General features: G+C 34.9%; 3 protein-coding genes across 4 annotated transcripts; 2 read left to right on the forward strand and 1 right to left on the reverse strand.

Annotated features, from left to right (window-relative positions):
* Nucleotides 1-1,294: 1,294 nt before the first annotated feature.
* LOC116342629 (protein mini spindles) lies at nucleotides 1,295-10,232 on the forward strand. Of its 2 annotated transcripts, none has more exons than XM_031770316.1 (8): nucleotides 1,295-1,561; nucleotides 3,243-3,981; nucleotides 4,059-5,942; nucleotides 6,038-8,966; nucleotides 9,042-9,197; nucleotides 9,264-9,476; nucleotides 9,554-9,655; nucleotides 9,732-10,232. In XM_031770316.1, exons 2-8 carry the CDS (start codon nucleotides 3,404-3,406, stop codon nucleotides 9,804-9,806), a joined length of 5,937 nt encoding a protein of 1,978 aa, XP_031626176.1. In that variant the 5' UTR covers nucleotides 1,295-1,561; nucleotides 3,243-3,403; the 3' UTR covers nucleotides 9,807-10,232. The 2 variants fall into 2 exon arrangements, with proteins under 2 accessions (XP_031626176.1, XP_031626177.1); XM_031770317.1 differs by lacking the exon at nucleotides 1,295-1,561 and adding an exon at nucleotides 2,249-2,349.
* Nucleotides 10,233-10,535: 303 nt separating this feature from the next.
* On the reverse strand, nucleotides 10,536-13,550 carry LOC116342631 (exocyst complex component 8-like). Its single transcript, XM_031770318.1, has 9 exons — nucleotides 13,176-13,550; nucleotides 12,961-13,116; nucleotides 12,767-12,892; nucleotides 12,492-12,702; nucleotides 12,283-12,424; nucleotides 11,860-12,210; nucleotides 11,493-11,793; nucleotides 10,899-11,428; nucleotides 10,536-10,816 (listed from the first exon to the last, which is right to left on the reverse strand). The coding sequence occupies exons 1-9, from the start codon at nucleotides 13,228-13,230 to the stop codon at nucleotides 10,640-10,642; spliced, it is 2,049 nt and encodes a 682-aa protein (XP_031626178.1). The 5' UTR covers nucleotides 13,231-13,550; the 3' UTR covers nucleotides 10,536-10,639.
* Nucleotides 13,551-13,701: 151 nt separating this feature from the next.
* On the forward strand, nucleotides 13,702-16,673 carry LOC116342632 (cleft lip and palate transmembrane protein 1-like protein). Its single transcript, XM_031770319.1, has 8 exons — nucleotides 13,702-14,268; nucleotides 14,344-14,542; nucleotides 14,609-14,739; nucleotides 15,137-15,422; nucleotides 15,578-15,766; nucleotides 15,843-16,048; nucleotides 16,178-16,418; nucleotides 16,478-16,673. Exons 1-8 carry the CDS (start codon nucleotides 14,018-14,020, stop codon nucleotides 16,592-16,594), a joined length of 1,620 nt encoding a protein of 539 aa, XP_031626179.1. The 5' UTR covers nucleotides 13,702-14,017; the 3' UTR covers nucleotides 16,595-16,673.
* Nucleotides 16,674-17,181: the final 508 nt, after the last annotated feature.

A 17,181-nucleotide genomic window follows, 5' to 3' on the forward strand; every position in this document is an offset into this window, starting at 1 on the left:
AATAAAATTAAAAAAAAAAAAACTTAAATATAACGAGTTAGTTGGATTTTTAGTTAACTAAAAGCTAGAAATATTAAGAAACTGTAAGAACTACCTATATCTATTTGACTGTATTTATGACCGCTTGATTTTGAAACGACATTTCTACTGAGACGCGACATTTTGAAACTCAAAAACAATAAAAATAAATCCATCAAATCAACAAGCATCATTCAGGTTAAAAACATTACAAGCAGAGAAAATAAAATTTAAAAAACGCTAAAACAAACAAATGAACCGCCTAGAATATTCGTGACCTCAATTCTAACCGATTCAAATATTGGAAATGTAATATTCAACCAAAAATTGAAAATGGTGACTGAAATAATCTCTATTTATAAAAGAAAACACATAGAAAAGAAGAACTTATGTCCACTATATTTTATTCATTAACGTATTGATAATTGATATTAACAAAAAAGCATTCATATATTTTGAGCATTGGCATTGAGTTGTGTTTGTTTTGATTTTAAGAGTTTTTCGTGGGACTGCAATGGTTTCAAATGAGTTAAACCAATTCGATCATAATACATTTTCGTGTGTTAGAGAAAACTAGTTTTGGTCCAAATTGCATTTGTATTAGAAATTATTATGAGGCGCAAATTTGCTTTACAAAAGAAAATGTATAAAAAGCATGATAGTATTTGTTCTATGCAATAAAAATTTCAAATAAACCATTATAAATGAAATGAATAAATGTGTTTTATTTTCTTCGTCTTTTCAATATTTTCTAATTCTTATTAATGATTTTCTCGGGATTGGGGAAAAAATTCCAATACAAATTAAATTTATTTTTGATGAAAAGTTTGTGTGGTATTCATTTTTGAATTATAATTTACTAAATTTCTTAAATAATAACATTTTTTGTGTTTTAGGATAATAATATCTAATTTTAACTATTCAAATTCATACATAACAATAACAATTGAGAAAAATATGCAATCGGACTAGATTTTTTATCATCTTAAAAGAATTTAATCATGATAATAGTGTATTAAATTAAATCGCATTTATTAACAATAATTGTAATTATTTATCGATTAAAATTCATTTTATTTAACTGAAATTTCAAATAAATAGTAACGATATCAACATTTGAAATACGGTGTGCAGTGCTGCCACCATGAAAATTACGAGAAAAGAGAAAAAAAATCCAATTCGCCCCAACGAATTCGAATCTATGTATATATATGTATATTGAACTTCGTGTAACAAAGTCTCATCACATCAATTGCAAACACACAAGACATTCAGAACACAAACTGCAATACATACGGTGAGACGTCAAATAGTGAAAAATCAATTGACTGAAAAAAGCAAGAGAAAAGTTCATTTTTTTTAATGTTTTAGAATTTAAGTGCATATATTGTTGAATTTATCATTTTTTTTATGTTGATTTTATTGAAATTGGTGTAAAATGCATATTTGTAGTATTGTGTAGTCATTTGTTAAATTATTGCTAGACATCGACCGACTGAAAGTTAAAAGAAAAAGAGAAAATAATCCCAAAAGAGCGAAAAAGGTTTGTTTAAAAAAAAATCATTTTCATTTTTATTAAGCAGATGCAAAGTGTCAATCATAAAAACGAGTCGTGGCGAGAAAATCGCAAGTTATTATTTCTCTGCTGGACGAGAATCGACATCGAATACGACCGTTAATTTTCAAGTAGGACAAACGAGACGAAGAAGAAGAAGAAGAAGAAAACAAATTCTTGTAGCGCCCAACTAAATAGTTGTTCCGATTGACTGACAGTATACAAAATCAAGGCAACAATCTAATTAAAATATGGGCTAGATTTAAATTCGATAAATTTGCATTTCGATGAAATAATGTATGAGAAAAAAGGCAAAAAACAATTCTATGTATTTCGCCGCATAAACTATACATAAAATTATTAATTTGGCACATATGTGTGTGCGATAGTGGCGACAACAACGAAGACAACGGCACACATACCGATGATGACAAACGATTGTGCGGTTGTCGATGCTTCGTTTGTATGGTATGTTTGTGCAATGCGTTTTATTGTTGTTTTTTATTAGTATGTTCGGTTTTCTTCCTCTTCTTCTTCACTAGCTCGCAATACTTTCTTCTGCTAGCATACTTGAGTATGCGAATGCACTGAGCTTGAGCACAAGAAACAGTGACATCAATTCTGTCGATGAGTTTTTTGTTCAAAGTAATCATTTACATTTTTCATTTTAAATGCGAATCGCCTCATTAATTTTTATACGCGATTTGCACCATTAATTCCTCTGTGATCGTTTTGTGAGCGATTTGGATGTTGAACTTCAGACATCTTGTTTTACCGTATGTGTTTTTGGGTGTCTTGTTTTTCAATCATTCTTACCAGTTGTTGCCTTAAATTTGTTACATTTATAGATGAAACATTCCAAACATCTAACCAACCAGCCAAAAAAAAAATCAATATACTATTTTTGATTCAAGAGTGTGTGCAATGTTGCAATACTTGTCAGTTGACAAGAGACAGAACAAAATCAAAACATCATTCATATATATATAAATTTATATGGTTTTTCCCTTCTTAAAAAATTGTTTTGCCCGTGGAATTTCGTCATCTAAAATTGGTATTCTCAACTAAAAATAGATATGGAATTTTGTGACTGTGCAACAAATAACTAAGTTAATGGTCACGATGCTCTAGTAATTGGCGAAAGAGACAATGAACTTTTGTATTTTATTCGAATTGATAACAACCTACATCGTCGACCAAAACACGACCTTATTACTATTATTTTTGACAACAACCGTTTTACCCCAGGTAGACTGAATACGATTCATATTTCCCAGCAAAGTTAATTACGAATGCGTGTATTCGATTATTGAGAATGGGTCATGCATTCTTTCAATACATTTAGATCATTTTCTATTCAAACGAATTGATTTTGTTCGTCATATTTATATTTTAAACGGATGATTCAGTCGTATGTAATCAGTACATGACCATACCCTATCTCTATACATGTTTTGCAATACGTAGCGTGCTCCACGAAAATTATTATGGAGAAAATCCTTCAAAACATCCATGATTTGCGCATGACCGCTTTCTTTTATAAATTTTGCTATTTGTTTTGGTTTTTCTTCATAGAAGTGCACGAACATTGTATACGTCAAAAGAATTTGTTTTTTTTTTTGTGAATTAATACCAATTGTCTAAACAACTTTTTATTTGTCTTCCACAGAATCCGACTGTTTTGTGTGTGTGTGTGTGCGATACGCGTAGACAGTAATAATAAAATCAATCCCGAATGAATGTCGCCTGACATTTTTGTGATAAAATAAGACGTAAAAGCCAATTCAGATCAAATCAAAATACTCCTAGAATAAAGTAGAAGCAAAAACCATGGAAGAAGATACGGAATATAAGAAACTACCCGTAGACGAGCGTTGCGTGCACAAATTGTGGAAGGCACGTCTTGATGGTTACGAGGAATTGATTAAAATATTTCGTGGCATTGACGATGAAAAGGCACCCGAATGGAATAAATATTTAGGTTTAGTAAAGAAATTTGTGATCGATAGCCATGCGATGGCACAGGAACGAGGTCTCGAAGCAACGCTAATTTATGTCGAAAATGCTGGATGTGCTGGAAAAACGGTTGGCGATGTCATGAGCGGATTGGTAAATAAATGCTTTTCAGCGCCAAAAGCCAAAGTTAAGGATTTGGCATTTCAAATTGCATTGATGTACATCGAAATTGAAAAACAAGATGCAGCTATCGATGAATTGGTGAAAGGTTTGGATGCAAAAAATCCTAAAATTGTGGTTGCCACCATTTCAGTACTAACGCAAGCGTTACGTGAGTTTGGAAATAAAGTCGTTGGCATCAAACCGTTTATTAAGAAAATACCCGTTTTGTTGGCCGATCGTGACAAAAATGTTCGAGAGGAAACCAAGCAGTTGACCATTGAAATTTTCAGGTATGCGTCACAATTTCTTTCTGTAAAAATTCAATGAGATTTTTAACACATTTGTTTTTGTTTTCCCTTCTCAACAGATGGATTGGTCCAGCGCTAAAGCCACACATCGCCTCAATTGCAGCTGTACTTTTAACCGAATTAGAAGGTGAATTTGACAAAATAAAAAATGAAAAATCAGAACCAACACGATACTTAAAGTCACAGCAAGAGAAACAGATTGCACTAAAATCGGCTGCCACTGGTGACGATGATGAGGGCGTAGATGAGAATGACGACAATCAACGGGAAGAAATGGATCCCATGGATCTCATCGATCCGGTTGATATTTTATCAAAATTACCCAAAGACTTTTTCGACAAACTGGAAGCGAAAAAGTGGCAAGATCGTAAAGAGTCTCTAGAGGCACTACAAACATTGCTACAAAATCCAAAGCTTGAAAGTGGCGACTATGGTGATGTGGTGAAGGCTCTGAAAAAAGTTTTAACGAAAGATACAAATGTGGTTCTTGTCGCAATGGCCGGCAAATGTATGGCTTTGTTGGCGAAAGGTTTGGGCAAGAAATTCTCACCGTATGCACTGTCTTGTATATCGGGAATTTTGGAAAAGTTTAAGGAGAAAAAAACGAATGTAGTGACGGCATTACGTGAAGCCATCGATGCAATTTATCCATCGACCACATTTGAAGCAATGCAAGAAGATTTATTGGAAGCGTTGAACAATAAAAATCCGAGTATTAAAGCTGAGACTGCATCATTTTTGGCACGTGCTTTTGCACGCACCCAAGGGACCTTACTCAATAAAAAGTTAATCAAAGCCTTTTCAACGGCATTGCTGAAAACTCTTAGCGAATCAGATCCAATCGTTCGTGATAGCTCAGCCGAAGCACTGGGAACATTGTTAAAACTTTTGGGTGAGAAAGCAGTTGGACCCTATCTCGTCGATGTGGACGCTTTAAAAATGGCCAAAATCAAAGAGTGTTCAGAAAAAGCGGAAATATTTGTTAAAACAGCTGCACCGAAAAAAGAACGAGCAACAACAGCACCGGCTAAAGCATCCACAACTGCAACGAAAGCAGGCTCATCTGAACCGAAACCAGTGGCTAGACCAGGAACTGTTACCAAAAAGGCAACTGGCACAGCAAAAAAACCAGCCTCGGCAAATGCTGTTCAAAAATCGGCCAGTTCAACAAAAGCCACATTACCAACTGAACGCGAAATATCATCGGAAGAAGCCGATGAAAAAGCTACTGAGCTCTTATCTGCTGATATACTAACGGGAATCGTTGATTCGAATTGGAAAAATCGGCTTTCCAGCGCCGAGACATTTTTGAGCTCAATCGGTGGCATCGAATCAAAATTGGGAAATGCACAAATTTTGGTACGACTACTGTGCAAAAAACCAGGTTTAAAAGAAACCAACTTTCAAGTTTTGAAACTAAAACTGGATGCATTAGCTGCAATTACCGATAAACTTGGAATGACCACAACAACAGCTGAGTTGTTCTTAACCGAAATCGTTGCCTTGTTAGCCGATACAAAGAATAGTGCGGGTGCTAATCAAGTTTTGACTGCTGTAGCTGATGCTATTCAACTCGAGTACGTTGTAATGAAAGTGATTGCAATTGCATTTGAGCAAAAGTCACCCAAAGTTCAAGCCGAAGCACTGAACTGGGTTGGCGGTGCGTTAAAAGAGTTCGGCATGCAAGTTAATCCAAAAACGTTACTCGACGATGTAAAAAAAGCCGTTCAAAGTATAAATCCGGCCGTTAGACAAGCATCAATTCAATTATTGGGTATTATGCATTTGTACATGGGCAACACATTGACAATGTTCTTTGAAAATGAAAAACCCGCAATAAAGCAACAAATTCAAGCAGAATTCGATAAAAATGCTGATCAAAAGCCACCAAAACCAACACGTGGTAAACCATCGGACAACGGGGCACATGCAGTAAATGATGAGTAAGTATTCGTCACTTGATTTGTACATTTCAAACAGTTAAACGACAAATTTGAGCATTCGGATAGTAATGTTTCTTTTCGTTTTGCATATGCAGGGACAACGACGAAGATGAACAGCCAGAAATTAAGCTTAGTGACATGCTTCCGCGTGTCGACATTTCATCACAAATCACTGAAGCACTGCTTACCGAAATATCGGATAAAAATTGGAAAACACGAAACGAAGGCCTTACAAAATTACAAGGAATCTTGAACGAGTCAAAATTGATAAAGCCAACTATTGGTGATTTGCCACAAGCATTGTTACATCGACTGCTCGATAGCAATGCTAAAATTGCACAAGTGTCGATGAATTTGTGCCAGCAATTGGCCGAGTCAATGGGGCCAGCGTGTAAGCAGCATGTTCGCACTTTGTTGCCAGGATTTTTAAATGGATTGAACGACAGTAAGGCAATCATGCGTACGGCCAGTATCCAATGTATAAATGCATGGGGTGAACAGTGTGGTTACAAAGAGTTTTTCGAGGGTGAAATGATGGCCGAAGCACTTAAATCGGGAAGTCCGTCGGGACGAACGGAGCTTTGGGGTTGGTTGAGTGAGAAATTGCCCACACTTCCACCAAAATCGATACCAAAAGATGAGATTCTGACTTGTTTGCCGTATCTGTATGCAAATATTTGTGATCGTAATGCCGACGTTCGTAAAAATGCAAACGAAGCCGTACTCGGCTGTATGCTACACGTGGGATATGAAGTAATGGTTAAAGCATTGGAACATCAGAAACCTGCTTCAAAGAAAACCATTTTGACCGCATTAGATAAAGCAAGACCAAGTTTACCTGTGAAACCATTGCCAAAAGGAAAACAACAAGCACCAGTCGAAGAAGTTGGTAAGTCAACAAAATCGGTTACAGGAAAGGCACAAAAAGCACCAACACCAGCCAATAAATCAGCCAATTCACGCAAGAAGGAAGAGGATGTTGACACATCACCACTTCTATCTATAAACAATTTGAAGAATCAACGTATGCTCGACGAGCAGAAATTAAAAGTGCTGAAATGGACATTCACAACGCCACGTGAAGAGTTTAACGAATTATTACGTGATCAAATGTCAACCGCCGGTCTAAACAAAAATCTTATGGCCAATATGTTTCACGAAGACTTTCGCTATCATTTGAAAGCGATCGAAGCACTACAAGATGACTTGAATTCAAATACAAAAGCATTGATGTGCAATTTGGATTTGATTTTAAAATGGATTTCATTGCGCTTTTACGATACAAATCCATCGGTTTTACTAAAAGGTCTGGATTACTTACACTTGGTCATGCAAATGTTGATTAGTAGCGAATATGATATGTCCGAAGTGGAAGGCACCAGTTTCTTACCACATCTGCTGGTGAAGCTCGGCGATCCCAAGGACGCAGTACGAAATGGTGTTCGATCGTTGTTCCGTCAAATATGTCTTACATATCCATTTACAAAGGTGTTTTCATGCATCATGGAGGGTTTAAAATCGAAAAATGCCCGACAACGAACCGAATGCCTGGATGAATTAGGTTATTTGATCGAAACATATGGCATGGGCGCTTGTCAACCGTCCGCCCAAATTGCACTAAAGGAAATTGCACGACACATTGCCGATCGTGATAATTCCGTACGAAGCGCCGCATTAAATTGTGTCGTTCAAGCCTATTTTATTGTCGAAGATAAGGTTTATAAACTGATCGGTCAATTGTCCGAAAAAGATTTATCAATGTTAGACGAACGTATTAAACGTGCAAAGAAAACACGAAAAGTTCCCGCTGAAGTGCCAATGAAACCAGTAGCTGTAATCAAACCAGACATTGTTGATGACGATGAACCAATGGATGAAGACGAACAAGATCCCGAATTACAAGAATCTCCACAGCCAGCGGTTATTATTCAAGAACCATGTGAAATCCAACGACCCAAACCAAGTGGACCCTTTAAACTAGATCAAGAATTCATTTGTGACATCGAAAAGGACTGGATTCGCAGTGATCAATGGCAAATACCAAAACCTTTGGATGTAAATACAGAATTTTTACATTCGCCATTAAAATCAACCGAAGTGAATGGTATTTCCTATCCGGCTGATCGTCTTCAACGTCTCATTTCAAATGCTCCACGACACATGCTATCACCGGTAAATCATGGTGTGAGCTACATGAACACAACCATATCGTTGAATCAATTGAACACATCACCGTCAGCTACACAAAACTTACCCGATATTCTACCAAAATTGGACCCGAATCTCATGCGCATCTTACGTTCAGTTGGAAGTTCAGACACAATCACCGCACGAGCTGGTTTGAATGAATTGAATGACATTTTAGAATCTCCCGAGAAACAAGCGGCTCTTCGTGACTACGAGGAAATTTATATTGAAAATGTTTGCCTTCAGTTAAGAAATTTGTCACAAATTCCCGTGTCAGATGCATTGGCCATATACCAACCGTTGTTGTCAAGCATCTACTCATTCTATACATCACGTTCGCTGGGTAAAAATGTTGGCATCGAACCACTGAAAAAGTTCATGCATTTGATCATTGGTTTGATGGTTGAGCAAAAACTACCAAACAGTGAAGAAAACGAGTATACCAAAGTGGTCAATGGCATTTGTTTGAAAATATTCGATAAATCAAATTTTACAAATATCATTTGTGCATTGATTCGACTTCTCAAAGAAACATGTTCAGCAGCCGGTTTGCCCAAATTCACTGATTTACTCATGAAATGCATTTGGCGAAATGTGAAAAATTTACCGGAAAAGTCGAATGAAATCGATTATGATGCAGTATTACTTGAAGTTCATGAGTTCATGGTTCAATTGCCGTCATCATATTGGCATCAACGACACGCTGACACGCCCTACCGCACAGTAAAAACAATAATTCATCATTTGGCTCAAATAAAAGGCAACAACATATTACAACACTTGTCAAAGATTCCAACACATTCAGAGCTCTATTCGTATTTGCTGAAAGTACTTAAGGTAGGTGTTTTATTTTCAAAATTCATTTAATCTTGATTACAATTATTTTCAATGCATTTCTATGTCTGTTCGTAGAATATTCAAAAAGATAGCCAAAACAACGGAAGCAAGTCAAACACACCATCAAAGAAAACCACAGTACAAAGTCACGAAGCCGTTTCAGCAATATTCAAACTAATTTCGGATAAAGAGACAAAACAGGAGGGCATACAGAAACTATACGAATTTAAGGTATGTTTTTTCCAGATTTTGACTTTGTCAACAAGATGTTTATCACTCTTTTAATTTCGTTTTCAGATTAAAAATCCCGACGTTGATATCGATCACTATTTGCACGGATCAAATCCCATATTTCGTAAATTCATTGATGATGGTTTGGCTGAATTGGAGAGAACCGCTGCTGAAAATAATCATGCAGATAACAAAGTATTGTCAGAGAATCGATTTGGTGTAACGAAGGCGTTTGGAAAAGATCCAGATTATTGGATGGAGCGATTAAATGCTTTGAAGGTAAATCTAATCTTACGAAATGCCCAAACGAGTAGACTTTTTTGGATTTTTACTCAAAACTTGTTACAATTTTTTAGAAAAATGCACGTGGAGCAGAAGAACAAACCGACAATCGATCGTCTGCTGAGAATGTCAACGTAAATTTGCTGGCCCAAAAAAGTTTATTCACGCAAAAAGAGGTAGGTCGATTTTTCTCTTTTTTTTCAAATGCATAGTATTTCATCAATATTTCCTTTGTGTTCATGTTCTTTTTAGACAACGGAAAATATTAGCAGCAATCGTCTTGAACTGATGAAACAGCGTTTGGCACAAGTACGATCACAAAAATAAGTCACAATGCATGGTTGAAGATACTTGACTGTACATTGAATATTATTCGGTATTCCGCTAAACAGTTTTTCTCATTTGCATCGAATTCGTCCCGTAAACAGTGAAAGCAATTTTTGTATGGATTATATAGTCAAGAGACATAATTGATTACTGGCTTATTATTACACATTCTCAAAAATATAACTCAATTTCATTGACGATTATGTTATGTATTTCACTTACCATCACCATTTGATTATTAGTGTTCTTATTTCTAACAGATAAACACACATGATTAATCTCAATCAAGGATGAAGATTAAAGAATAACTAATAAATTTAATTTATATCCAAACATCCTAACTAATAATGAAATCATGTAATATTTAGACGTATAAAAAAATTAAAAAATAAAATAATGCCCAGTACTCTAATTTATTTCGTAAAACACCATTCTTTTGCATTTCTTATTATTTCTTATAAAGCAATTAACTAATAAAACCTAATTAAAGAAAACATGAAAATACGCAGTATCCGTTTATCATTATGATTATATTATTGGCAGTGCTAGACCACGATGTCGAGTCATGATGGGACTTATGTTCATCCCCGGACGAAGACCTCTTCAACGTTATCCCAATCACCGATCCGCATGTGTATTGCATAAATTTGGAATATACATGTTGCTTCAATGAAAAATATATAAAGATCTGTTTGATGTGAAATTTCTGAATAAACAAAAAGCCAAGAGTAATTTGTAGAAGGGCCATTGCCATTTTTATTAAATAATTATGATTTATTGAGTTAATTTCCTTCTAAGGATTTTTATTATTTTGAATAGAAATATCTAAATATTTAGAGAACGTCCGTTTTGTAGATGCTTCTTGGTTTTGGTTTTGGCGGTCCTCTCAATTCATTCAGTAGACTGGTCAATTGTTCGCATTTACTGCCGCTGATTTTTTGATACTTGGAAATAGTCACAGGTAGCAGTGTATCAACCAGATAAGTGTTATTCTTCGATACAAAATTCAACTAAAATACAAAAATTCAAATTGTTTATTAAATTATTTCTTCAAACCAGCAAATATGTTAAAATATTGAACATTTCACTTACGTCAACAGTAACACTTGAGCTCGGCTTTGAGTTATATTGAGCCTTAAACAATTCACGTAATAACTCTTGAGTATGTGGTCGCATTGCTTCCATTTTGGCGAGAACAGCGCAACTTTCACAAATTGATAGATAATGCCGGCAGAAATTAACGGTGGATTGTGTTAAATTGATCCATGTGTCGCCGGTAACTTGTGATTTCATATCGATACCCAGCGCATCTAAATCCCTTAGAACATTTCGAAGGTTTGATTTCGTTTGTAAATTGTATGGTTGCCATACTTTTTCGGTTCGATTTATTGTGTCAACTAATCGTTCGCGAGACTCTTTGAGTATTTCCTTCAACGTGTTTGTTAATAAGCCCTCCAAATGATACAACAAATCCAAACCAATTTCGGATAATTTTGCGCATGGTTCTCGTACTCCATCCACACATTTTGCCACGGCTTCTAATTGTGAACCTTTGGTGAGATAATGTTTAATGAGCTGTGACGCAAAATATTGGAGCTCGTAATTACACCAAACGACCAAAGCTGAAAGATTTTTCCAATTCAATTGAATGCCATTGACATTTTCAAATAAAATTTCATCACTTACTGCTCATGCAGGCTCCTTTGTTTTTGAAGGCTTTCAGAAATTCACTTGCCACTTGAGCCAAATCGCAGAAAAACAATTGCGAAATTTCCAAGTTGTTTCGACGTGCCTGTCGTTGTGATGATCTGATAGCAGCCGTACACACTTTTAAAATGGTCCCACATGCTTCACGATCCTTATTCATGTCTGCCAAGAGCTTGAGTTTGACTCGGGACGATACTAAGGCAGCATACAAACTTCGTGTTTGACAATTTGATAACTCATCGAGTAGCACATTCGATAGATCATTTTTGAGTTGTTTTATCTAGAATAAACGGCATTGCATTAGAGATGAAACCATATTTTTGTATTGCATTTCACAAGCTCTTACTTTTTGCATAGTTTCGCTTGCATTGTGAAATGAATTATCTTTTACAAAATATTCTTCACATTTTGTGATCAAAGTCAATGCGTCTTCAAAATGACGTTGAGCGATTAGAGTGTGAAATTCTTCGTGTGCTGATAGCACCCATTCAGGAGCATATCTGACATTGACTATTTCAGATTCACTAGCAGTGGATGTAGGACTGACTGTTGCTTCGCTCGCCAAACTGGTTTTAGTTATGGATCTTGGAACAACTGTCGGTCGGGCCGAATGGCTTGGTGGCTTTGGTGCGGGTGCTTTCTTCTTTTTCACTTGATTAAATTTTAGAGCCATTTCAAATTTATCGATCCATTCATTCTGAAAGGGATAAATAGATCTCGTGGTCAGTTGATTTGAAATTTGCAAAAGGAAAATGTATTTTAAATGTACCTTCGTCGTTACACTTATACATTGGAAAATTTTCGAATCATCTGGTGTGATGACATTAATTGCATTTTTCACACCATCTAAATCTTTTATATTGATTACAGCTATTTTTGTCGCATCATACTGAGCAGCATATTCCAGTTTCCTGTTTCAGAAAAGCACAAAAGAAATTAACTGGGCCCAAAAGTGAAATTGTAAAATTTTTAATTTACTTATCATGCTTCACTTTTCCCACGATAAGCAAATCATTTAAGAGGAAGAAATAAACGCGACAAATCGGACGATAATATTTTTCTGCATCCAATTCGATTAGAGCACCTTCGTGTAGAAAGGTTTTATTTTCTAAATTTCCAGTGAAACCAATCAAGGATTCCTGTATTGCAGCAAGTGCTCGCTTATTTTGGATTTCATCTTTGTCCGCATCTGCAAATAAAAAATTCATTTCATTCACTTTCTGCAATGAAATGAATTTCAATTATGATTTTACCATTTGTCGGCTCATTTAATAATACACCTTTTGTATCGTCAACTGAGTACTGTTCACGCAATGTTGATAAAATGTTTCGTTGTTCAATCAGCAAGTGTGATAATTGATACATTTCGGATTCCAGATCTAAAGAAACAAAAAATTATGATATGATTAGCATTTGACTGGTGTCGATATTGGAGGGCATATTATACGTGAAATCTCCTTAGCGGTCTCGATGAACTGCATGTAATTGGCATAGACATGTTTTTTCAATGACGAAGATGTTTGTTCGCCATATGATTGTATCTTTGATTTGCATTGTTGAAGCGCTGCACCGCCCACACATTCCTGCACCAATTCTTTCACATCTAGAAGTAAATAGAAACTAACTATCGCACTTATAAATAATATTTTGGTCAAAACATACATTTTTCCGCTTTAAAATCACTTTCATCGAATGCTTTCATGTTTGGCTCGGGCATTTTACTGAAATTACTATCCGAATTGTCTTGCTAACCCGAAATATTAAATTGAAAAAGAAAACTTCAATGAAAACATCAAAGAAAATAAATAAATGAAAAATTCTGATCGGTTTTATGTTGAAGCGATGACGTTTCTTCTCTTTATCACTCTCAAATTGACAGTTGGTTTCATTACGAAATGACAGTTCATAACGGATGGAATGGCTATTGCTTTCGTGAAATAACAAAATATATTTGTTAAACTATTGCAATAAACTTTTTTTATGTGAAACTAATTTCTTTTAAATAAAAAAATGTTTTTAGACCTGTCTCATTTTACAGACAAATGATATTGTTTATTAACAGTGTATCGTTGTTTACACAGCATATGAGATGGATATACACTGTTTACACATACAATTATCTCACTCTTACGCCTTTAGTTGTCATACCCGCACACCAAAACACACACGTAACTCGTCATCAGTATTTAACACACTTGTCACAGCTGCATTTTGCTAGCGACCGTCTAAGGTGTTTACTTTGACCTTACGGTTTTTTTGTCTATAAACGCTTTTGTGCAATTAAAATCATTTGTTTAAATATTATATTTTGTTCAATAGATAAATTAAATTAAATTTTTACAAACGCCAAAATTACTGTAGTCGCCGCCGCAGTTATTCGCTTTATATTAAACCGGCTACTTGACAATTAGTGCATTTATATTTCATTTTTATTTGGAAGAATAAGAATGAGTTTAGAATCTAATTTTAAAGTGAATGAAAATTATAGAAATTAAATATTTAAAATGCCTCTTCCGTCCATCACCGTCATCCTTGGTGCAATTTTTATGATTTATGTTTCGTATTCCGTATATACACTATCGCAATTATTCACAACGCTTCAATGTACATCGACGCCGTGCTATACAACGATTTTAGCTAAACTACCGAAATTACAATTGAATTTATTTGTATCGCCAGTCAGCAATCCGCTTACAAACGATGTCACGAAAATCGGAGCTATTGAACATTTTGACTATTACAAAGAGTTGAAGCGGTAAGTTTTTTTTTATTTTTAAAATTGCTTAAAAATGTTGCGATTTTAATTTTTTTCTTTTAATTTATGATGCAGTGACTTTTTGGTAGACATTCCAAGAAAAACATATAGAAATGGTACAATGTATTTACATTTGGTGTTGGTAAATGATATTGGCGTGCAATTCGAATGGCGACACTTAAAACGGGAAGGACTAACCATACTCCAACGTATCGCATTGACTGAATATATGATTCCACGGCCGGCAACATTTAATTTGCTTAATGAAAATGAGGTGCGTAGATTCTATTTCGATTGAAATTTCCACAGAAAATAATCAAATCATTTCTTTGTTTGACAGAAAGAGCCTATAGCGTCCCAAAATCGAAAAACAGTATCGCATTGGAAACCAAAAATTTATGTTACATTATTAACTGATCATTTTTCTGTTTCAAATCAAGACATACCACCGGAAATGGGACCTTTGATAAGGTACGTTGATTTTATTTTAATCGCGGCCATTAATTTAATTCACAAAATGTTATCCTATGCATTTTATACCCATATAATTCATTTGCGGAGTAATTTTGACGGTGGCGGGACTGTGTGGAGTTTGGCGGAGATGACATACGAACTCTGTGTGTACGAGGGTAACAGCACTTCTATGTGTATCATTCTTACGCAGATGATTAGTAACTTAGCTGTGTGTACGGCTACTAAGATGTACGATTGGACAAAATAAATCTATGAACAGCAAAGAACGCTGTTGTACTCGTACACACAGCATTTGCATGCTATCTCCGCTGAACTCCGCATAGTCCCGTCATCGATAAAATTACTCCGCAAATGAGTTATATGGGTAATGGCACAAAAATATGTTTATTTGTAGAATCACGAAAGATAAAGATATTCTTCCCATCGTTCAGAATGATTTTCTTAAAACACGATTGATCGATTTAATTGAAATGAGTTCAAATACAACGAATCTTCCATTGACGTTCACATATACACCGATTAGTATTGGCAAACTTCGACTAATTTTGCATGTAGAACACGCACTCAGAGCTCTGAAGCAATTTGGATTTACAATCAAAGATATCGACGAAGTCAAAGGCATTTTCTCTGAAGCAAACTTGTATTTATTATGTGGTACTATGTTCATTGGTAGCGTTCATGTAAGTTTTTTTATTCAATCGTTTGCAAAATGTCCCGCTTACTAGTTAAGACCAGTATAATAATAATCTGGCTATTTTACGACCACTGATTTTGACTGATAGTTGAATATTTTGATTACTTTTTTTAAAATTTATAAATGTTTTACATTTTACAGCTTCTCTTCGATTTCTTATCATTTAAAAATGACATCTCATTCTGGAGGAAGAAGAAGAGCTACGTGGGCCTATCGTTACGCACAACTTTGTGGCGAACTTTTAGTCAAATTGTAATATTTTTGTACTTAGTGGATGAGCATACATCACTTTTAGTGTTAATCCCCGCGGGTATTGCAACTGTTATAGAGGTAGTTACACATAAATAGTTGCCAATGGCACATCATTATTAAAGAATCGAAATTGATTTTATGGTATATTTTCAAGTTGTGGAAATCGAAGAAAATTTTAAAACTTGAATTGTCATGGAGTGGCATTAAAGTGAAATCAACCACTGAAAATAAATCGCTTCAAAAGGCTGAGGCACTAACAAAGGAGATTGACAGAGAAGGAATGCGCTATTTGTGTTATTTGTTGTATCCATTGTGCATCGCAGGGGCCGCGTATTCGTTGTTATATCAACCACATAAAAGGTAAAATTTTGGTACCTTTTTTTTAAAATTAAATCAAATTCAACCATCGCCTACCCAAAAATTAAAGGATTCAAAAGATTTCGTAATCTTAATTTTAATAATTTAATTTTAACCTTGATCATTTAATAGTTGGTATTCCTGGACATTGAACTCATTAGTGAATGGAGTGTATGCATTCGGTTTCTTATTTATGTTACCGCAATTATTTGTGAATTATAAATTGAAATCAGTGGCCGCACTTCCATGGCGTGCATTCATGTACAAAGCGTTTAATACATTTATCGATGACGTATTTGCATTTATCATAACAATGCCCACATCGCATCGTATTGCCTGTTTCCGCGACGACATTGTGTTTTTAATTTATTTGGTAAGGCAATTGATAATCTAAAGTATTTTTAAAATATTTAATATGTGTGTCACTTACAGTACCAACGATGGTTATATCCGGTGGACAAGAATCGAATGGATGATGGTACTGGTGAATTTACGGAAAGTGACGCTGTTGAGAATCACGATCAAGCCAATTCTAAGAAAAATAAATAAATAAAAATAAATTACAAAATATCGCACACTTCAAATTTTAACTATCGACTATTGAAAAATACATTTTCATCACTAAATAAAAAAAAATATATAATTCGTTTTTCTTTTAAAACTTGACAATTAATTCGTTCCATTGAATGGTTCTGGTAAATGTGACATTTTATCCGATGCAAATTATAGGATGATGAATGATGAAAAATGTTCAACAAATATGCTGACATACTGCAATCAAAAGTGTTAAATCACATATTACTATGTATTATCTAAGAGCGACGGACTCTCAGATATATAGTGCGAGCGTGCACATACACCATACTTATATAGGCAAACGTTTTGTGTATAATTGTTATTAAAGTTACGTAATTGATTTGTTTCATTTATTTTCATTTCGTGTTTTTAGTTCAGCTGACATCTGAACGCCATGCGATATATATATATATATATGTATCATATATACTGTATTTGTAGCCACTTGAGAGTCTCAGTTGAACATTGATCGTTCGGATAGCAACATATATATGTTGAACGTTTGAGCGTTTGTATGTAGTTATTTGTTTTGTTTGATTCTGTACTGTTTTTTTTTTGTC

Source organism: Contarinia nasturtii, unplaced genomic scaffold (assembly GCF_009176525.2).
Source record: "Contarinia nasturtii isolate CC-2019 unplaced genomic scaffold, AAFC_CNas_1.1 Cnas_scaffold_864, whole genome shotgun sequence".
NCBI classification, from domain to species: domain Eukaryota; kingdom Metazoa; phylum Arthropoda; class Insecta; order Diptera; family Cecidomyiidae; genus Contarinia; species Contarinia nasturtii.